The 24,085-nt window shown below is 36.7% G+C and overlaps 1 protein-coding gene across 1 annotated transcript in view; it reads left to right on the forward strand.

The window, feature by feature from the left end:
* Window positions 1-24,085, forward strand: part of LOC149797467 (ubiquitin-conjugating enzyme E2 K-like) — a 36,977-nt gene that overhangs the window by 5,657 nt on the left and 7,235 nt on the right. Inside the window, exons 2-5 of the mRNA XM_089962278.1 lie at window positions 5,018-5,170; window positions 11,261-11,343; window positions 13,297-13,460; window positions 21,941-22,005. Of these exons, the coding sequence (XP_089818404.1) occupies window positions 5,018-5,170; window positions 11,261-11,343; window positions 13,297-13,460; window positions 21,941-22,005 (465 nt within the window). The remainder of the gene's footprint in view (window positions 1-5,017; window positions 5,171-11,260; window positions 11,344-13,296; window positions 13,461-21,940; window positions 22,006-24,085) is intronic.

The raw sequence follows: 24,085 nt of genomic DNA on the forward strand, positions 1-24,085 counted from the left end.
CCCCCACAGGATTCTCTTTCCTCTTGTCTAAGTTTAATATTGTGATTAAAGAATCTATTTTGAGTTTCTTGAGTAGCCTCATCATCAGGCTGAGCAATTCTTCTTTTGTACAATTCCATATAAAATTGTTTTTGAGCTACTAAAATATCTGTTGGTCAGATATGTGTCCCATCATCTAAAATAATTTCCTTTATTGTCTTATTAACATAGTTTCTTTTTTCAAGATTTAAAAAGTACTTTGTGCTTTTTTTTCCCCAAATTCATACCATCCAGCTTTAGATCTTAATAAAATGCCTTTTATATGTTTTTTCCTAGATTCTTCCAATTCTGCTTTTTTTTCTGTCTAAATATTCCAGAATTTCCCCATCTATGTTATTCAACAGTTACCCCCCCCAAAAAAAATTTCTATTATTTCCTGCTCAATTTTCTTTAATTTTTCCTGTTTCTCTTTTGTTTTCATAATAAAATAACATAGTTTTAGATCTTATTTTCATTTTCAAAAGTTCAAAGAACATTTGATCATTACAGGAAAGAGAAACACGGAGAGAGTCATCTTTATTTCCCCCCACATAATATTCATTTACAGTGTCAGTTATACTTTTTGACCAAATCAGTATACTCAATGTTCCTCAACAGTTGGATATTAAATTTCGAATATCCTTTTCCCCTTGGACACATTGAAAAACCCACACTCAGAACAATAGCTGAATGAACAGTCTTATACCCTGGTAAGATACACACATTAGCTGTATTCATATGAATGTCATCCGATACAAGAAAGTAATCTAATCTACTTTGTTTCAAGGGTGATTTTTGCCTCCAGGTATACATCTTTAAGTCTTGATTGGAATTTTGCCAGGGATCAATTAATTCCAATTCGTTTTTCAGGTCTTGAATCGCTGCCCTAGACTGTTGGTGTTTGTCATGTAAAATATTATAAGTATCCAAATCTAAGTCTTGAGCAGTGTTCCAGTCTCTGCACATTATAATTTATGTGTTCTCAAAAAATAAGATCTCCTTTAACTTTCAAAAAAGCTAGGATTATCATCATTATAACCATACAAATTCATGAGGGTTTTTCTGTTGCCATTAATTGTAATATCTTAAATAATAAATCTCCCTTGACTGTCACATCTTTCTCTATGAATTATAAATTCAAAAGTATTTCTAAAAAATATTGCAACCCCAGCACTATTACTAGAGCAGTGGCTAAATATTCATTTGTATCCTCATTCAGCTGCCCAATATATTTCATCGTTCTTTGTACTACGAGTTTCTTGCAAACATACTATAGATACATTCTTTTGTTTTACCCAGTGGAAAATATCCCTTTGTTTAAAGACTGAACCTTGCAGGCCTCTAACATTGATAGATATAATACTGATAGATATTATTTTTATGTTGTTATCCATGAAACAGCAGAAATTTTACATATACATGTTCTTGTACAGGAATGTATGAAGTAATTATCACCTTGAGTTTATCATATCCATGGTGTTACAGTACATGCTGTAGATTTGGCTGCAGTTAACGTTGATACAGTATACGATGGACAACAAGTGAAGCAACTCCATTTGCAATAACTCTTATGCACCTCTGACAGACCTTTCCGGAGCTAAGACAGTTTTGTAAACCAATAGGCACAGATTAATAAGAGTATAAGTTACAAATTAATGAATTAAAGAAGGGCTAAAAGGGAAGAAAAAGAAAGTATGAATGAGAGCATACATGGAAGTGGTTGGTGATAGAATGAATGAGCAATAATGGGAGACCGAAAAATTGAATGTGGAAGAGTAGTGTTGAAAAAGGTGAGTAAACGACAGAGCAAATGAATGTGTTTATGAGTGTATACGAGTGAAAGATAATTTATGAACTAGTGAGTGAATTTATAACTATGAGTGAAAGATGATTTTTAACTAGTGAGTGAATTGATTAGGGAGAGATGTGACACAATGGAAGAGCGAATAAAGAAATCTATTAAGGACAAAACTGTTGAGGGAAAGAAGTGTCTTTATAAAAAAAATATTAAAACAGTAGAAAAAAAGAGTATCAAAACGAAAGTTCACATACCTATTTGGTCAATTTCATAAGTTCATAGAGTTGCATATTACACTTATATTCTAATTTTCTCATCAATTTCATCATAGATGTTAAATTTTATCCTTTTTCCTGATCTGGTTTTACCATACACAGATCCATTAAAGTACCATGCACTGTCAATTTCCTGATGCCAGGAACTTACTGATAAGTTCAGTATTCATCCTGGTCACATCCTCTACCAGTCAAATTCATTTGTTCTGTTTAAAATCCTTCCGCTTCTTGATAATTGGAAGTTTACAATCCAGACTCCAAAATTTGACAATCACTGGCCTTGGTTGTCCCGATGGGCATGGGATCCTATGTACAGCCATTATGTCCCTGTTGTCCAAAATAATCTTTGTGACTTCCTTCACCAGTTTCGGAATTCTGTCTCTGACTTTCATTTTCTTCCAGCCCTAAAACTTTAATGTTCAGCGTCCTTGAATATTGTTCGATTTGGTTTGAAGCCGCACTTGCTTGCTTCGATCTCCTGTCAGAATCTTTCATGTCACTCTTCATTTTATCATTTCTTTGCCTCCTGAGATTTTTTCTCACAATTGGTGTTTTTCGTATTCCAGTGAATCCACCTTATCCATCAACTCTCCTGTCCTCTCCTTTACTACCCTTTGACTTTCTGCAACTATCTCCTTTCTCTGATCTTCCTTCACATTCTCTAACAATTTCCTCACAATAATTGAGACAATTTCTGTTAGGTCATCTTTTTTCACCAAGTCAGCAATAAATAGCAGATGTGAAATCTGCTTTTGAAATGCTCCCTCTGAGACTTTGCTTTTATTTCATCTAAGTCCAGCTGAATTGTACTCTGGCTTGATTCACTCATACTTGTGTCAGATGTCTCCATTAGGGTGCCACTCTGTAAACTGGTTTTTATTTGTTGCTTGCCTTGATCTTTATTTCCACTCATGCTTGTAGATAATCCTGTTTGGACTAATTTTTCTCACTACCAAATTGTGGCACTGACATTTATTACTCACCATGTGCCAAAGAATTCTTGCAATTGAAGGTAACTGATGATCAGGTAACTACACTGAAATAAGTAAATGAGGTAGGGAACGTCTCAAAACTGCACCACTAAACTTCCATCTCTACTCCATCATAATCGAATTTTGAGTGGAAAAACATTTTTTTTTCAAAATTGATTATGATCCACCAGTAATGTTCTGTACCCTGCATTCCTTGAATATTCACACATCATCCAACAATTATGAACCATTTCACAGCAAAAATAACCACTCATAACTGCCAAAATCTACAAAGCTTACTTTACTAGCTTCCACCTATAGCCGCCATTACTGTAAAACACCCCCACCCCCACCCACCCCCGAGTTGATTCAGGCCTGAGTCATTTTGGAAAGGGGTTGTTTTTGCTAATTTACTTATCTCTAGCTTTTGTTTAAGCCTTGTTGACTTCTATTATCTTGTCATTTTCAATATTCAGCTTAGCTATGCTTTTTATTGCATTAAAACATCAGTGATTGTTTTAATTCTTTGGAATAACACCCAGGTAAGGTGTCATCTTGCTTTTATCATATTTAGCATAGACTTAGTATATGTTTTACCATTTAAACATGTACTTAACATAGAAGTGTGTGATAAATTCCTTCTTGGCATTTTACAGCAACATCTAAGCCAGGTGTGGGTAGATGTGGTCATAGGAAAGCCTCCATGGACACAACCCCTCTTGCCTATAATGTACAGGTTGTGAGAAGACAGATGCTTGTCCCCTTTGCAGACTATTGTTGGACAAGACCTTGGACCTTGCAGAGCAAAGATGTGACTAAAAAAGAAGGAAAAAGAGATCCTTCTTCATCTTCCTCCAAATGTTACAATGTTTTCCTTCGCTGAGCATGTTGGGACTCAGAGAATTGGATTACTCAAGTCTCTTTGAAGACTCTTAGGTTGAGTTGACCCCTCCAAAGAGAAGCCTCACCCTATCTTTTCCACTAGGGCAGAGTGAGTCACACCATCCACTCGGGGAGGAGCAGCATATTCATCCATCTAGAATAGCAGTGAGTCACACTCCCACCTGTGAGGTGGAGCAGCACCTCTACTTGCCCACATCATGGTGGGCGCTGAAAGTGAATATGGTCATGGGGGCACAGCACCCTTTCAGACCAAGAGGCCCATTTTTGGTGATGAGATCAAACCGCCTGGTAAAGGGAGACTGCAAATCTAAGTCTGTCAGGTCTGGCTAAGGGCTTTCCCTTAAATCTGAGTCATGTGGCCATCTTTGACATGACTACCCCGCCCTCTCCAGAATGCCATTTCATTACGACTGGATTGTAAATTGGCCTACAGGTTCCAAATTAGGGAAGGAGATAGGATGTAGATCTTCCTTTGTAGGAAATTGATTGGCCCTTTCTCTGGACATAAAGACCTTGATCGTGTGATAGAGAGGCCAGTGCCACACCTACACCTTTTACCCCCCCCCCCCAAATACCTGAGGAGATTCAAGAGTCGCTCTCTTCACTTGTTCGATCTGCAGCTAAGGACAGTATTGTAGCAGTATGTGAGGATTTACAGGTTCAAGTCACTCTTATCCCAATGTTTCCCCTGCAACAGCAGCATTGGATCACATAGTCCTGCCTCTTTGTAGAAAGAGAGTATGACAAAGACATGCCTCTCAGTCCTCATCACTGCACTAGAGTTTAATACTGAATAGGCTGACATGAAAGTATTTTTGTATTCCCTGCATTTTATACAAGTTGTGGATATGTTGCACTGCCCATCAATACATTCGCACATCCAGGTCATAATTCCTCCAGTACAGTATTGAGTATCGCATTTAAGATGTATTGTGTTTATATTACATGGTTAAATCCTATTGAAGTTTTGAAGGCTAATGCATGCCCAGTTGGTATCTGTTTTTTAAAAAAAATCTGTGTTGAAAAGTAATTAAAACTTCATTTCTTTTCAGGTTGCAAAATGCCACATAAAAGTGGAATTGGTAAATGACACTTTTACAGAGTTGAGGGGAGAGATTGCTGGACCTCCCGATACACCTTATGAAGGTGGAAGCTTTATCTTAGAAATAAAAATTCCAGACACCTACCCATTTAATCCACCTAAAGTAAGTATAAGGGTCAGAAGGGTGTAGTGTTCCTTTAGATTAGGACTCAAAAGCAAGTTTATTTTGTTTGAATTACTCGGACTTTTATGTACTACTACTTGCCTTGGATTTCATGTACGTCTTAGTCATAGTTTAGATTTATTTGCAGATCCAGAGTTCATTGGGTTGATTTAAAGTTAAACTAAAAAATGACCAGTCAGTCTTGTATTAAGACCAGGATTTGACATGAAACTATCAATAATTATTGACAGGTTGAATACTGGTTCATATAGTTTATAGTTGTAATTGTCAGTTAATAATTTAGCATGGGTCTTTACTTTAAAGAGACCTTCAGTGGCTATGATTTCTAATGTTCACTGTCTTCATTTACAAATAGTTATCTCCCGATATCTTATCCTTCTATCTTTGGTTTCTGCAGCAAAACATAATTTAGGATTCTTGGGTTTCAATCAAATATACTAATAAAGTGCACTTTTATATTTGTCAGACCTTGAATGAGTTTGATTTCTAGCACTCCACAACAACATTTACAGTAGTTATGGCCCCTTACTATCCTCCAAACTTTCATTTCTATGGCATTAACTTTACAAGGATTGTTGGAGTTCAGTCAAATTTAATATGCAGCATTATAATGATGAGGTCTTGAATGAGTTTAATTTCCAGGATTTCATGCAATCATGTTCCTCATTTTCTCCCAGGGTTGATTTTCCAACACAAGTTTCTTATGAAGGCCCTGTAACCAGATAGTAGTTAGCAGTGTCATTTCCAAATGCATCCATTACTCATAGCTCTAGTTTAGCATGCCAAGTACCTTTCAAACTTTAGTAACAAAAGATGACCTGTTTGAAAATTTTAGTATCCATTTTAAATTTTATGTTATCCTAATAATTTGGTTGTCTTTTGATATCATGAGCAAAAATCAAATGAATGGAGGAATCAGTGGTAGAAGATGACAAAAAGTGAAGGTTTTTGATAAGTAAGCTTAAGGAGGTATAATAAAAAAGTAAATTATTTTTAATAGTACACTTAAATCTGTGAGGCAAAGTTGTCTGAAGTCATCATATGCTTCAACCTTAGGCTTGCCATTAAAATTCACTATTTGAAATTCTGTAAACCATCTCTCTAAATATTTACCTGCATCACATCCACTGGTAAAAGGACTTGAGCTTCTTTTTCTTCTAACGATAGTTTGTGTTTAAAAAAAAAGCCTTAGCCATATCTGTGAATATGGTAGATCAACTGACAGCAAAATAACAACTGACTACATTTTCTAATTTGTCTCCAAGTCTACATTTTTTCAGAATCTGGATCAAGGATCAGGACAAGACTTGACTATGCTCAGATTATTCATAAAAAAAATCAAAATATTACATACAAATTTTGGAATAGAAAGTTTTAAAATGAATCAGTCACCTAATTCATTTTGTGAAAGAGATTTGTGTACAGAATATGACTGTAAGTATGTATTTTTAGCCATGCAGGTCATATGCCAGAGGAGCTTCAAAAATGCCAACCATTACACTTTTTTCAGCAAATTATGTTTTCCACGAGATTGCATATGGATTGCAGTTTTTTGCTACATTAAAACTATTTTAAAAAATAAAGCAATAATTCATAAATTTGAGAATATTCTTTAACACATTAACCCCTGAGCCAAACAGCTAGGCAGTCCCCTGCAGCATACTTGCAGAGATCACCTAGAGCAGTGTTAGCCTTTCCAGTGCCTGTATCCCTGAGACTAGCTGACAGCAGTTGGCTTGCAGATTTTTATAGAGGGGGCTACTTGCAATAAAATTGTTATTATTTTATTTGTATTCATTTAATTAAGCTGAAATTTGGCACGGCAGTTCTCAATAAATTTACATACATAATGGTATAAATTTCATGCTACATGCAGAAATAAAACTAATGCATGATGGTGAAAACAAATGATGTACTTGCCAGTTTGCTTCTCTTGCCGTGAATAATCCATAAAATCCATTATGAATTCACACAGAATTATTAACACCATCAACACATGAAATAATTATATTTTATGTTCACAGAAATTCCACTTGTCATCTCTTGTAAACTGAACATCCTGTGAATACTGTACACAAATGGGCATATTTTACTTGCTCTTTACTTACCTTTCTTCCTTAGAACTCTCACTGAAAATTTTAAAACTAATAAAACACTTAACAAACCTTGAACTATGAACACTCATGTTAACAACATATATTTCCCAAACATTTATTTAACGATTATTCAACAAAAAAAAAAGCTCCACGAAATTAAATTCATTTGCATCAGGGTCTAAATCCATTGCTAGTCCTTTGTATAGCCTCTTGTCAATGTGTGTTTTATCATTTACGATCATCAATCAGCTCTGCTTTCATTTTCTTCTTCTTCTTCAACATTCTCATTCTCATCACTACCGCTGTTATTTCCAGTAACTTTTTCGATGTCACTATCAATCTCATCTGATTAAAATCCAGAAAATTCTCCGCCAGAATCTGTCAAGTAAAAGTCTGCTCCCAGTGGCTGATTCTCGTCAATTTGCATCATTTTCAGATGTATATATTTTCACTATTTCTGCTGCCATTGAAGTCAGTTTTTTTCCCTCCGTTCAGCAATGTTCACTCTATGTAAGCTACAATTTTATTGGTTAAACTGCCTGTATAATTAGGAAATGGCTTCAAATCAATCAGTGGTTTGCGCTGATTTAACTCGTGTGGGATACAGGCCTAGACAAATACTGCCTCTCAAACTCGGCGCTCGGGATACAAGCTATGTAAACTCAGCCACGTTAGCGAGGCACGTGGGAGATCAGGGAGGAAAAGTATGAGTATTCTCATCACCAGGGGTTAATGTATTAAAAGGTGACTGCTGTGTAAGAATAGCATAAGAGAGTACTTTCCTTATTTGCTATTCATAGCAAATTTATATGATCCTATTGCCAAGAGAACAGACAGGTTTCTTCAAAAGTGAACTTTACCCAACAGATTCATTTTATTGATTAGCTAGTTATTGAACCAGTCCTTATTTTTCAAAGAAATGGCACCAGATGTTAGGTGAAGCGCTTTACAGTGTGAGTTGTTGATGTTATGTGACAGAATATGTTAGAGCAAATGGATCTTTTCAAACTTCAAAAAGTGTCAGATATAGAAAAATTGACAAATCAACACCACTTTACAAACTTTAAATAATAATATGAGAGTAATGTAATACAGCATTCTGCGCACCTGATGATAATCGTTGCAGAATTCCAGTTCACAACATTCAACGCAAGTTGCACATGTAGACTAGTTGAAGTGAGCGCTGAATATAATAATTTTTCAGTATATTTTGTGTTTGTATTCTGGTTCTAATCCATATGGATTTTGCCCTTTGTGACAAGAATTTTTATCAGCTGAGAACCAGGTTAGTTGTAAATATGTATCTTTTTCATATGTGCTGAAATCTGGCATGTAATATATAATTACACTTTTTAAGCCCAAATTATGCTTTTTGCCACTTTTAAAAGCAATAATTATGCTTATACCTTTCAGAGCGGGTTGGGAATTGGCATGTATGGAGCTATTGGAATGGGTTGGGGTTTTTTTTTGTCCATGGTTTCTTAAGTTGTCAGCTCAAGTTTGTTATCGCTATTCCTTCGAAACTGCTTTAATGGAATTGCCTTGGAACTTACACACACATTCATCACAAGATCTCCTTGGTTCTAATGAAAATGATGCCAGTTATTCAGGTACTCACCCATTGATAATAGCCAGGATAATAACATGAGCCATAGGATACCCATTTACCATATACAAGTTTTCGGCCAGTGCTTCTTAACGCAGCTTTGATTTTGTTTTCAAGCTGGATTGAGCTGCAAATACATGTACTTTTACAGTGCCAAGCAGAGGTCTGCATGTTCCAGTTGAATAATTAACCTGAATCCCTTGTTTTCCCACATGACAACTCTTGATTGAGCCTCCAGTTTGGTATAGTGGCAAGTAACAGAGGCTGGTTATTTGATCTTGCCGCACAACTAAAATGTGTTCAGTTGCAACCCTGAATAAATTTCACAAATTGTATGATTAACTTAAGCTCAGTCTTTAAATAAGCATCTACATATGACAGTGAGGCCAGGGAAAGGGAGTCTGACCATAGTTATGACGATTAGACCACAATGATTACTAGACTACCAAGGAGGATTTCAGATCTTTATCAGATAATGAGGATGAATTCTTGGGCTTTGTATCAGATGACATTAGTTAGTGATATTTATAGGATACTGTGAATTTTTTTTTTAAATGTTGACTTCAGGTTTGTACACATTTTAATTTCCCTTTGATTGGGTACCCAGGGTAACAGGTCATTAGGATGAATGGGTACCTGGTAGTAGTTTTCTAAACTTTTGACAGCTTTACATTCAGACATCCAATGTGGTCATTATGAAATTCTTGTTGTCATTATTCTGTTGGAATGGGTAGTCATATCGCTAAAATTTTCAATTATGATGGTTACTAACATGATTTTTTTTACCAGAAGATTTATTATGATATTTGATTGATCTTGATTGTTATAAATGAAACTAGTGCCAGTTGGACACAAATACTGCCATCTTGAAAATCTGGTTACTGCTACTCATCCCAGATGGATTGTCATATTGACATTAGGTTTTCACTAAAAGTCTTATGGTGTTTAAATGAAAATGGTGCTGATCTGACATTTAATACGGCCACCATCTTGAAAATCACATTATTGCTTCTCCAGACCTGCCAACTCTTACAATTTTGCCGTAAGTCTTACAAAAATTACCCTTTAAATACGGACTTAGGGCTTAGTAGCAAAAACTATGGAAAAATGATCGTTGCTACAAAATCCAGATAATTGGTTCATCCATGTTTTATTTGGATCCGGGTTTCATCTTAGAATCAGTGAAATTAGTCAGGGAACAAGACTAACTTTAAAGCAGCACCCCAGATGCTTTAAACTGCACATATTTGTTCATGCAAAGCATCTGCATGATCACACTGTTGATTACAAATTTTTAAAAAATGGCATCCAGAAAGTGATGCATGTTTTAGATGAAAGGGAAAATAAGCTTCTAGAAAAGTGTTAATAGTCAATACAAAAGAATAAAAAGGAGTATTCAGATTCTTGTGAATAAAAGCTGGAAAAGACACAATTACGTTTATTGGACATCACTTGCCAATTTGAGTATGACTGGTGGAGGGAGATGTGATTGCCATCGTCATGTGAAATGGAAAAGAATTTCCAAGAATTATGTCAAGTTGAAAGATAGCAACAAGTCATTGAACTGCATAGGGTTTGGAAGTAGAGTTTGTGCAACTGTACTAGTGGTAAATAAAGTCTACACGTACTTTACAAACTTTTCAGTTGAACATAATGTTTGTCATCGATACGTCAAAATTTTAATTACGTATTCCAGCTTTACAATAGCAGTTATTGATATTTTGCTACACCTTACTGAAAACTGGTCAATCTTACAGAAAAAAATCAACTGCCTTACTGAGTCGGACTCATCAGGGTTGGCAGGTTTACTTCTCCTAATTGGAAAGTCATACCAACATGGAGTTTTCACCAGAAGACTTCTTATGGTGTCTAGTTGGTCTGAATGAAAATGATGCCAGCCTTGTTGCTAAGTCTTGAATTTTTTTTTACTGCTACTCCTTAATGGATGGCCACATTGAAAAGGGGTTTTCATCAAAAGACTATGATTTAAAGCTGATTCTAAATGAAAATGGTGCCAATCTTGCATCCAGGATGGCTGCCACAATTTACATTTTTAAAAAACATTGATATTGCTACTCATTGTGGATAGATGGTTGTATTGGCATGGGATTATCACCAGAAAGCTTCAAATGATGTCTGGTTGGTCCAAAACAAAATAGTGTCAGTTACCACAGTGTCCAATTTCAAGATGTTATTGTTTTAGAATATTATGGATGGCTTTAAAAATCAGCAGTTAAAATCAAAAGTCTTATCTTGGATTTCTTGGAAATTCATTTTAGCCAGTAGAACATCGGTCGTTTCAAGGGGCTATTTTTTATATATATTATGTTTACCTTGTCAGTAAAGTAGATGCTGTTTCTTTTTCAGGTAAAATTCGTCACAAAGATATGGCATCCAAACATTAGTTCAGTAACTGGAGCGATTTGTCTCGATATTTTGAAAGATCAGTGGCAAGTATATGAAGCATCCAATCTAATTTTTGCATTTCAACATCAGTTAACAATACAGATTGCAATAATTTAGTTTAAACATATCCTCCACAATTAGAGTAGTCAGGAATTTTTGACTACATTTCTTTTCTTGTTTGCTATGCATTCCTTCATTTATTGATTTTATGTATGTTGTTCAACAGATGAGACATACTTTTCTAAAATGAGAACCTGTTGGTTTAACCCTTTTTCGAATATTATTAGGGCACCATCAGTGTAGTTGGCAGAGGACTGTAGTCATCACAACTTTTCATTTGTCCTTCTAACCATCCCTGATTGTTGCTAGGGGTTTCATAACACATATTGTTCTTGGTTGAAACCAAACAGACATATTCACCATAAACAACAACCCTGACCACTGTTCACTTTTGATTCCTGGAAAAGTCCATTTTCACTGAAGGGGTGAGATTCCTTAGACTATATATACAAAGTCTAGTTTCAGTATATATAAAAAAGTGAACAAAATGCAAAAGGGCAAGCAGTTTAATTTTTATGTGCATTGGAGGGCAACGTTATTTTCAGCGTTAAAGAAATTTTCAGAATTATTCAGAGCCCATTGAAAAGGATGAACTACATCTCTCCTTTTGTCTAAAAAGATGGAATGACCATTCAAATATGACATCTGTTATAGTAAAGAAGGTCCCGCATGGTTTGAAACACAAAGATGATGATAGAGATTATAAATTGAAGAATGAAATGACGAAGTTTTGTGAATTTTTTTATTTCCATTATGCTTTTCATTTTTAAAATTTATCAGTAATGGATTCTGTTTTGTTGTAACTGCTCATGCTTGTTTGATTAAACTAAAATGCTTTTCATCTATGCCCATACAAAGAAGGTCACTGTGACCTACAGTTCACATTTTTGTGGCTTAGGTTAATTTTTTTCATTTAGCTCATGACAATACATTTTTGCTTGCTGTGTGTATGCTATCTTATCCTTTGAATTGGTGAGGTGATCTATTTTGATGAGCACTACTCTTCCATTGTGAAAGTAGGTCATTATAGCCCATATTTCACACTTTACTGACTAGTTTCACATTTTGTAATTGATGTTCATTTCTTGGGTATTATTTATGTTGTAAATTGAGGATACTAGGACTATTAGTACCACATATGACCTATATTTTGTTTTATATTTTACTGGATTTGGTTAAAGTTTGCATTAGCTCATGAAGGCACGAGTTTGAGGCATTCCATATGCCTACAGTTCTACCTTGAACCTTGAAATTTGGTGAGGTAATGAATCTGGATAAATACTAGACCCTTATTGCTAAAAGAGTTCTCTGACCTATCTTTCATGCTTTGGTGACTTGTTAAATTTTGTTCTGAAAGTTTATTTCTTAGGTGCTGCTACATTGAATGATGGAACTTGATCATTGGATGCATCTCAGTACTTCTACCAAAGAAGGCCAATCTGACCTGTATTTTATATTATACTAAAATGGGTTAAATGTTTGTATTTAACTCAAGACCATACAGTTTTCGTTCCCTTTTTGTATACACCCCAACCTATGCAGAAGGCTCTTTCTATCCATTGAAATTGAAAGTGGGAATTAAGTTTTTTTTAAGTCTTGAACATTACATAATAATGATTATGCAGTGTATATAGTGAAAGGTCACCCTCCACAGATTATATGTGTATTCTAGATGTGTATGAGTATAGGAACTTAGGTTCTGGAATTGGTCATATATGGTGTTACTGCAGAGGTACATAAATGCTGTGATTTTCATCCCATAAAATCTGGCTTATATATTAATATCTTCAATATTACATTTTAAGAACAGTGCATGTCAGGATAAGATGCTTTTGATATCAATGAAAAGTTTTTTTTATTGTTTATGTCTTGTTAAACCCACTGCCACTAATATGTATGAAAATTATGCTTTAAAATCTCCCATGTACCATTTCCAGGGCTGCTGCAATGACATTAAGAACAGTTCTTCTATCATTACAAGCTCTTTTAGCTGCTGCAGAGCCTGACGATCCACAGGATGCAGTGGTGGCCAAACAATATAAAGAAAATCCAAAGATATTCCAGGACACAGCCAAGCATTGGACACATGTATATGCTGGAGGTTTGCATCTGGATAAAGCTTTGACAATATCAGTCTTAATAATAGAAGATTTAATTCAGAATTCTCTCTGAACCTAAATAGTGGCATGTATAGTCAGTGCAAATCCTTGTATATATAGTATAAATGATGAAATACCCATAAGTCTTCACTGATGGAATACCCATAAGTCACCACAAATAGAATACCCATAATTCAACACCGTCATAAGTTATCACTGATAGAATACCCATAATTCAACACCGATCGAATACCCGTAAGTCATCACTGATAGAATACCCATAAGTCATCACATAGAATACCCATAATTCAACACTGATCAGATACCCATGAGTCACCACTGATAGAATACCCATAAGTCATCACTGGTAGAATACCCATATGACATCACTGATAGAATACCTATAAGTCATCACTAATAGAATACCCATAGGTCACCACTGATGGAATACCCATAAGTCATCACTGATAGAATACCCATATGACATCACTGATAGAATACCTATTAGTCATCACTGATAGAATACCCATAAGTCATCACTGATAGAATACCCATAAGTCATCATAGATAGAATACCAATAATTCAACACTGATAGAATACCCATAAGTCACCACTGATAGAATACCCATAAGTCATCACTGAATAACAGTTCATGGCAGTCTAACACAAAACCAACAAAAATTTCTGGTGGCACTAAAAGAGGATCTGTGTCATAGGACTAGCGAGAATTTTCATGATTCTTTCAAAGATAATTTCTGTATAAAACCATTTCAGGGATACATTGGTCCTAAAAGTCATTGTAGCAAGTAAATTGATCAATAATCTTGATAAGAATATGATTTTGGCATCAGTTTGGTAAATTTGGGGTATCGTGACAACAAATTACTATCAGCGTGTCCCTGTGTTTCATTTGCTCATTGTAATAGTTAATACAATATGCCAGCAGTGAAAGAGGTCTTCTTACCATGATTTCACTGCAACACATTGAGTACATTGTTTGACTGTGGAGTTAATATGTAACACCTGGAGTGAATGAGGTATTTTTCTCTTAATAACTTGCTGGCGTTTTCTGGATGACTTAGTTCTTTAGTCATTTTACATGTTTCTCTTGTTGTTTACTGTTTACATTAAAACCAAGCCAAGAGTGTCCAGGATGATGTTGTGTGTTATAATCATAGTTCACTGATTACATCCTTTATTTTTTCTTGTGGGAGAAGTAAGGATATGTCTTTTGTTTATGAATAAACATTTTCAGTTTTCTAGATGAGTTAATTCTGTCTTTTGATTTAATTGGTGCATATATATTCCATATTTGCCCAAAAATTGACCAGAACTGCTGCAATCTTCATTACAACAGCCTCAGATTTGTTAACATCTTAAGAAATATAAATGTGAATGTTTTATGATGGCTGAATTTTTTTTTGCTACCATATACACTCACTTATAAAGTTGTGTTAAATAGCAAACTTCACTTACCCTGATCTGATGTTGCATAATACGCCAGCAGATCTGATTCTATGCAGATTGTTTGGAATAATCAGTAGAACAAAAACAACATGGATCCAAATCTGTCAGTGCAACTGCAGATGACGGTAAAATATCATTTGCAGTCGGGCTAAACGTGTAAGCGAGTATACATGGTATATAAAATTGCTTTGAGATGAATACAGTTACAGCATACACGTGAACCTCTTGCATGGAAGGATTTTTAGTGAGTATTCATTATAATGAATATAATAAATTCCCTGCAGAAAGTAAAGAAGGACACAGAATTCACTATTATAAACATATATAATAACGTGATTTGGAAAGTAAAGGACACCTATTATTAGTTATATTGGATTTGTTACTTCAGTATCAAACAGAATTAACATATTAGTACACATCTTTAATTTCTTCTTTAAATACGTTACCCAATCATAATACCTATAGGAGAACTACTACTACAGCAAAAATTCAGCCCTCCCAGATACTACTTTTTGCTCAGAAGAGCTCAAAATTCTCTGCCGACGTATGTGGTGGTCTGGCAGAATGATCTCACCCTATAAGACTTAGCGGCAAAGTGTAAGAATATACCAGTTACTACATCCGCTCATGTGACATAGCATGCTGTCTTTCAAGAGAGACCTTGCCATCCAGTTTCAACTTGGACGCATATCTCTTTCACTTGGAGGGGGCCCCGAGTGGCCGATTGGTCTAAAGTGCTCTCCGTTACGGATCACTGCCATCTCACCTCTGTCTGCATGGGTTCGAGTCTCGGATTCGGCCAATGTGGATATGTGAGAAAGCTTGCCAGTAGCTTCTCGAGGGTCAGTGGTTCTTTCCGGGGTTTCCCAGTTTCTTCTTCCACCATTAATACTGGCCACCATGTATAGCCTATCACGTGCTGAAAAATGGCGTTAAACCCTACAACAACAACTTTCACTTGGAAGGGTCCTTTCACCCCACTGCACTGGATATATCAATAGCTGCAATAATTTATGCATGCAAGTTTATTTATGTCTTTCAGAACCCAGTTATATCTGTGTAAATCCTTCATTTCTGGTACATACAGACGGACATTCTTTACCACAGCATTATTTAGCGCCTTGGTGCCTTGTTTCCATGAGTTACTTGTATAGTCTGTCTCTGAGCCTTCCTGCAGGTAGTATTATCCTTATTCTGTAAATTGTCTTACACCTAGACATGTGTAATGTTTATTGGTTTGTCTCCTAAAATGTTTTATACCTAATCAGCCTTAGTGTCCGGACATCACATTTCAGTGGTTCTACATGTCTGTGACATTCTTGACCTCTCCAACAGGTAGTATTGGCATTTAATTTGTCAGCTATCACATTTTTTATCCAGTTAACTATCTTTTAGTTAGCTCTGCACCTTATCGATATCCAAACAAGACAGGTGCATGCATATAGTTGTATATTTATTATTATACTCACAATACAGTTCGTTGCTTATTCATTGTTATCATTCACTGGGTCAGCTGAAGTTTTAGCTCAGTACTGATATTACCTACAAGGTGACAGGTGCAAGAACCTACATGTTTATATTTTCCGCTCATTATATTTACAGGTTTTAACCATGGGCAAATCACAGAAACAAACAGCAAAAGATGACAACATCATCAATCTGCATGATGACCTTTCCTCCATATGGGATTTTAGTGTAGACAAAGGAGATAATTTGACCCTTCAGACATAAAGCGCCTGAAAGCGATCTGTCAGAATCTATCCCAGCATCCAAGTCATCGTCCCAAGACCCAGCATTATGGGTGACTCCTATCAGTTTTGACTCCATTTCTCATTTGCAACAGCAAGGGAAAAAGCTTAACAAACAGCCATTCCTTTCCCCTTGCTCAACAGATATATGGACCGGTTATGTGGCTCAAACATCCCGTGATCTGTTCCAGCATTATGATTCAGATGATACTTCTTCCACACAGATGGCCTATTTCCATTGCAACCGGCATAGGCCATACTCAAGGGATCAGGAGCAGCAACAGCATCATCTTTTAAGTGCTCAATCACAATACAGAGCTAACCGTACATTGCAACAGACTTATGCGGACATGTCCAGGGATTGCTCCAGCACATATGCCACTTCAGGACACCCCTTCAGCATGATGCCTCAATTAACTTCTCATACTTCTATATCGTCTCACAAGTCTCCTGATACTCTGCCACAGGAAGAGACTCTTTACTCAGTGACTATCTGGAGGTCACGGTTTCTAATTTGGGGCATACTAAGTTTCTTGAGTGGCAGATCTCATCACTATTAAGACTTGCCTTGTGCCACCAACGACAATGATGTTTGTTCTCAAGGGATGTCTTAGGTTCTTGACTATACAATGTCTGTTGATCTTATGATGAAAAAGGAGGAAGCCAACTTCAAGTTAATTCAACAGTTAGGAAGAGTTACAGACATCATGAATACTCTTCACCACCAATTACAGGATCCCAGCATCAACAGACGTTTCTTTTCACAAAACTGACTCCCATCTAACTTCCACTGGTGGTTCTACCTTTGTTATATGCCAGCCTTTCACTTGGAAACCCCAGCAATCGACCATGATGTCACTGCTTTGGGGATGTCCAAACCACATTCCATATGTGTGGATTGGGTGGCCTTTGACGACACTCAACAGTTAGTGCGCATTATTGTCACCGTGGGCTGGACTTCATTTCCATGGTTTGCCTTTCTCCTACAGCCTTTAATACTACAGGACATGCATTGGAGTCGGTTTCAGTAATGGCCTATGTTTTCACCACAGCTACTAATCTACAGTTGGCGAAATGCTACTCAGTACTCTCGACTTCCACCTTTCTGAAGGATCCCATAACGCCAAACTGCTTGCACAACTTTTATCTTCAAACCTTTTTTTTAACAGCTAGATTGAAGAAGTCCGCAAACATGCCACTAAGGAGAAAAATTTCCCTCCTTCGCCAACACAGCATTGATGCAGGGATACTACGGGAAATTATGAATGGGATCCAAGAGTCATATGTAGGATACAAACCTCTGGAAAACAATCCTGCCAGAGCTCCTTTTAGCAAAAGCCACAGCCATTGCAAACTAAAGCTAACAAAACACAGAGGGTCCTTTAATTAGACCCAATGTTTCTCCTCTCGACAGCCTCCTCGCCTCAATAAATGACATCATCTCCAATCCACCCTTTCCAGACATCCAGGTAGGAGGACGGCTTCATTTCTTCTCTCCTGAATGGGACAGGATTTGCCACAACAACACGTGGGCTCAAAAAGTGGCATCAACATCAAGTTACCTGGACATTATCCTGCAAAAACATTGGGTGAGTTCTATTTTACATCACGACTTGATAACCCTCATCACATTACTTACTAGTTTGGTCTTTCTTGTCAACAAGGACAAATCTGACCTAATACCCTCCCAACAATTTGATCACCTAGATATGGAGTTCAGTACACAAGAAAACGTAGTTCATCTCCCTCAAGATCAGCCATTGAAAATCTGCAAAATGTTGGTTTCTTTACTCTCCAGGAGAACCCTATCAACACAGGAATTCCTTCCTGGCTTATTCAATGTGGCAGCAGACCGCCACATCCTAAGCTGCCTTGTTATGTGCCCATTGCAAATGCTTCTTCTGTCTCAATGGAAACCGAAAGTTTGCCCTCTTGATCAACCTCTCATCATTTCCACACAAATGAGGCACCATCTTCAACCTTGGGGCAACCTATCTTTGCTCACAGCGGGCATACATCTGCAGGTACCACTGCCTGAGATTACAATCTGTAATGATGCCAGTATGGAGGCTGGGGAGCCCTCCTACTACCATCCTGTCGGAAACCCAGCATTGCATGGTCTCCCCAGGAATGCCTTTAGCACATCAATCTTCTGGAGATAACAGCCATTGTTAAAGCCTATCACTGGTAGCAGGAATGCCTAACTTGCAGGGGAGTCCTAATTCTGTCTGACAACTCTACATTAGTGACTTACATCAAAGAATAATGAGGAACCATGACCCCAGACCTTTGTATCATGGTATGGGACTTTCTAAAGAGGTGTTGTCAACAACAAATCCACATGTTCACCATATCCCAAGACGCCTCAACATACTGTCCAACTCATTGTCATGGAACAGTCGACTAATACAGACAGAATGGTCTCTCCATACCTGTTTTCACTCATATCTCTACCCAGTGGGACCAGCTATTAGTGGACCTATTTGTGATAGGGTGGAATGCCAAACTCCCAACATTTGTCTCTCCTATCCCTGACCCAAAAGCTTGGGCAGTTGATGCCCCATCATTGGATTCTACCAACCTGAACACATGCACCTACCCTCCAACAACTGATTCCACAATACACCTACCTTCCAACAACTGATTCCACAAGTGATGCAGAAAGCAATGGAATCGACCTGTCACCTCATTTTCATTGTACCACTCCAATGGGAGAAGTCATGGATCAATGACCTCATCAATCTTGCATTGGAAACCCTGCAGAAAACTCGGGGTTTTCCCTCATCTACTCAAACAACCATAATGGTAGTTGTTTCATCCCTGCCTGGAGCTCCTGAACCTGCACGTCTGGATCATATCAAACAGGCCCTCACACTTAAATAATTTTTGCAACCAGTTGTGGAGATTGCACAGGTATGATGGTCTTTCAGTTTAAAAGCATATGAAAGCAGATGGCATTTTTTCACCCAGTGTTATGTAAATGAACATACCCTGCCTCTCCAGGCATTTATACCACAGATAATTTCTTCCTCTGGTTCTTCAGGTAGAGAAAGTTAGCATCGAGTATGGTCAAAAGCTACCGCTCCATGATCGCTGACACCATTTGTCATCATGGGAGAGAGGACATCAGACAAAACAAGGACTTGTCCGACCTTCTCACCAACTTTGAGTTTACACAACCTAAAATGTTAACCCACTGCCCCAAGTGGAAACTATCTTGGGTATTAACCTGGCTGAACAAGACACCTTTTGAACCAGTTGCATGAGCTTCACTGATGCACCTTTCCTACAAGACATGCTTCCTCATGGCATTAGCAATGGTAGGCAGAATTATAGTAATGCCCTATCCACAGACCCAAATTATATGCAGTTCCAACATGATGGGTCAGTCTTACTTATGATGGCATCCTCTTTTATGGCCGAGAACTGTCTCCCTTCCATGGGTAATCAGACTTTTGTCACGAAACTTCTGTCTCTGGACATATCAGCTGAAGGCCATTAAACAAGACCCAGTCAGGCCATTAAAGTGGTACCGTAATCAAATAGCACCATTATATTGAGGGAGATCATACCTTTTTCTGCCTCTCAAGGACAGGAAGATATATTAATGCAGACTATTTCATCCTGGATTAAGTGTGTTATTTACTCAGCATACAGGGAAATAACCCCAGCTCAAATGAACTTATTACGCAATTCAGCTCACGAGTTAGGGCAGTTGCCACTTGCCTAGCATTTGAATGGAACTGCTTGCTAACTGACATCATTCAGGCTGTGGAATGGAGATCAGAGTCCACATTCTCTAGCTTTATCTCTGAGATTTGTCATCTCAAAGGGCCCAGTCCGATCTGGTATGACCTATCTTCGCAGTTCAACAGGTCACACTTCCAGGTCAATAGACAGCTTCTTAAGACGTGGCTTCATGCCTTCCAGTTGGGCTACCTAGAAGTTGTCTCACATACCATAGGGTACAGGAGATGATATCTCCAGGGAAAGGGATGTACCTCCCTCCACCTCTTACCTATTCTCCAAAGGTATTATTATTGAGTAACATATTTGAAGAAGAAACTAATTTTTCCAAGTAAAATATTTTCCATCCAGAATATTTACCCAATCCTAATAAACATATATCCTCCCAGCAGGCAACTTTTAGCTCTCTTTAGCTGAAAGTGGTATCTGGGAGGACTGGATTTGCGAGGTAGTAGTAGTTCTCCTAAGGTATTTTGATTGGGTTAGTATTCTCAAAGAAACATATTTTAATTGAAAAAATTGGTGTTCTTCAAGTTGTGCTTGTAATTAAAAAAATCATCAGTTGGTTTTCGTTGTTCATTCTTTTTCATAAACATATCCTAGTAGTCATTTTTCAGCACTGTAAATAGCAGCGGTGTTAAAACAAATAACTGGTTACTTGCCATTGTATGATCAGTTGAGGGGGTTGCGGATTTGGACTTGTCAGCTTGGTTCATATTTTCTTGTGACATTAACTTCATGGTTTACCCACAAAAATTATTTAAGTGGTACTACAAGAATAATAATGAATTCACCAAAACATGGTTAATTGACATTCACATCATGGCCACATGATATGCTTCCTATGATCACATGAAAAGATTTGATCCATAATTATAATCTTTTACAGTTGACATTATTATTGTTGTTGTTTTGTGTTCATTGCCATTTCTTAGCTCAAGATAGACTATACGTAGCGGACATTACATGCGGTGAAGAAAGAATCCAGGAAAACCCTGGTAAGACCCATGGACCCAAGAAAAGCTACTGGCAAGCTTTCTCACATACCCACATTGGTATGACAGAGCATGAGACTCATACCCATATGGACAGAGTTTAGATGGTAATGAATGCTAATGGTGAGCATGTTAGACCACTTGACCACCAAGGGCCCTCAACATTGACATGGTCATTATGTCTATTTGTGATTTGTTTTTATTACATGACTTTTGTGTTGTCTAGGTTAACATCGTCTTGTCAGGTTTTATATTTTGTATCAAAATGCCATGTGCCACCACAAGTGACATCATCATGTTTTGTAAAGTAAAATTGTAATTTTGAAGTCATCCTGGTATGTCACCGAGTTATGTAACTATTCTGTGGTTATATTGAATAAAATTATATTTGTATGTGCTCACCAAAACTTGAAACGAGTCTGAAATTTTTAGTCCTATTGCATAACTTTCATTTGAAACAATCACTTATGTAGCTCCTCGATGTAATCTTTGTACTGTATTACAACAAAATTTTCAACTTTCAGGTCCAAATAGAACGCCAGAACTAGATGCAAAAGTAGCACAATTATCAGGAATGGGGTTTGATGCGGTTAGTATTTGTTCGGTTATTGTACAATAAAGAATGAGATTATTGCATTGAATTTTTTATTCAATTTTTTAAATGGCAGACATGGCATATGCACATCAATAACTGCATTGCATAGACATTGATCCCTTAGCAAGTAATTCATCCTATTAAATATGGTCACAGTTTATACTCTTTTCAAATAAACTGTTATAAAATATATTGATTTCCAACAAGTCAGGCAAATAAGAACATGATCTAATAGTTGCTGTATTATTTAAATGGCATGAAATACAGTACTCATAATGCTGCCAATGGTAACCGTGGAGTATAAAGTCTTATAGTGAGACCACTTTATAATAAAGTACATGATATATGTAATTTTACTATCAAAAATTGAATCCATGATTATACTCGCCTTATAATAGGAATAATGGCAGGCCTTGTAGTTAGAGATTGCTGTTTTGACCATATATGATTTATTACATTTTGTATGTTCTACTACTAAAAACATTAAAAAACAATAACCTTCTTAGATCATTGATTCAGCAGAAAGACAGTTCTCATGTAGTGTTCTTCACACAATATTTTATTTTATTCATATTACTGTAGCAATTGAGGTTTAATGGACCACAAATGAAGTGAGCTCATTTCATCTCTTTATTTTATGTCTTATACATAAATGCAAAAGAGGACTGGGAATCCACGGAATTATCAGTAATTTAGGCCCAGAAATAAAGTACAAAATTTATTTTTCACAGATCAGCAGGCTATGTCAAAACTTCAATCCTTATTGTAATCAGATATGAAAATGGAGAAATAGAGATTGAGAGAAGCAGACAACAATAATGGAACTGACATATCAAAGTTACCAATCAAATTCAAATGATTGATATATCTTCTTAAATTATTTACTGTCTTTGTAAGTTCGCTGTTACTAATGGTTTCAACACTCTGCAGTCAAAAAGAAGAAATTGTCTTGAATTCAAGGAAATTCATTTTGGCTGGTAGAGCTTCAGTCCATCAAGGGACTCGTATTTCATTGTTTGTTGTCCGTCAACTGCTTTGTCTCATCACAAGTGTTATTTGCAACTTTCAAAAAACCATTTGACTAATTTGTACTTAATTTTACAGTAGCATTCTGGCATAAAGATGTTTCAGATTTGTTCAATTGATAACGTTATCAATTGTGGCTAGCATAACTAAACTAGAAATGACTTCTTATAAACCACAGAATTTCACCAAATTTGACAGCATGGAAGCATAAAGAGCTTTCACTTTGGTACAAATTTGACAGCATGGAAGCATAAAGAGCTTTCACTTTGGTACAAATTTGACAGCATGGAAGCATAAAGAGCTTTCACTTTGGTACAAATTTGACAGCATGGAAGCATAAAGAGCTTTCACTTTGGTACAAATTTGACAGCATGGAAGCATAAAGAGCTTTCACTTTGGTACAAATTTGACAGCATGGAAGCATAAAGAGCTTTCACTTTGGTACAAATTTGACAGCATGGAAGCATAAAGAGCTTTCACTTTGGTACAAATTTGACAGAATGGAAGCATAAAGAGCTTTCACTTTGGTACAGATTTATATGGATCCATTATTAAACATGGCCAGCATTACTAAAAATAGAAAAAATTTAAATAACTAATTTTCAGAAACCATAAAACAAAAATTTACCAACTTGTATGAAACTAACCACTTTTAAAGAGACCATCTATCATGAGGGATCAGTTTTCCTGGTCAGAAAGAGTAATCCCTCTAGATTGGTTCTCTTCTTCCATTTATAGTCATTTTAAAGTCTGGACAGTTATAAACAAGATAGAACCTAATCTACCATCACATCATGCACTTGCATATCAAGGTCTGTGTTGTTTGTTCTTTATCAATCCTAACAGACTGCACAGACCCAAACCTGTCAGAGCATAATGTCTTAGAAAAGCGAGGTCTTTGTTGTTTTTTTTTGCCCAGTAGTTTAGTCCTAACAAACTGCATAGGCCCAGGTCTGCCAGAGCAAAATGCAGTGGCAAATCGGGGTCTGGGTCATTGCAGTTTGCTCTTGGATTCAATTTATATGCAAGTAAATAAACAAAGTATGTA

This window comes from Sinohyriopsis cumingii, chromosome 6, assembly GCF_028554795.1.
Source record: "Sinohyriopsis cumingii isolate HCF-2022 chromosome 6, ASM2855479v2, whole genome shotgun sequence".
In the NCBI taxonomy this organism is placed as follows: domain Eukaryota; kingdom Metazoa; phylum Mollusca; class Bivalvia; order Unionida; family Unionidae; genus Sinohyriopsis; species Sinohyriopsis cumingii.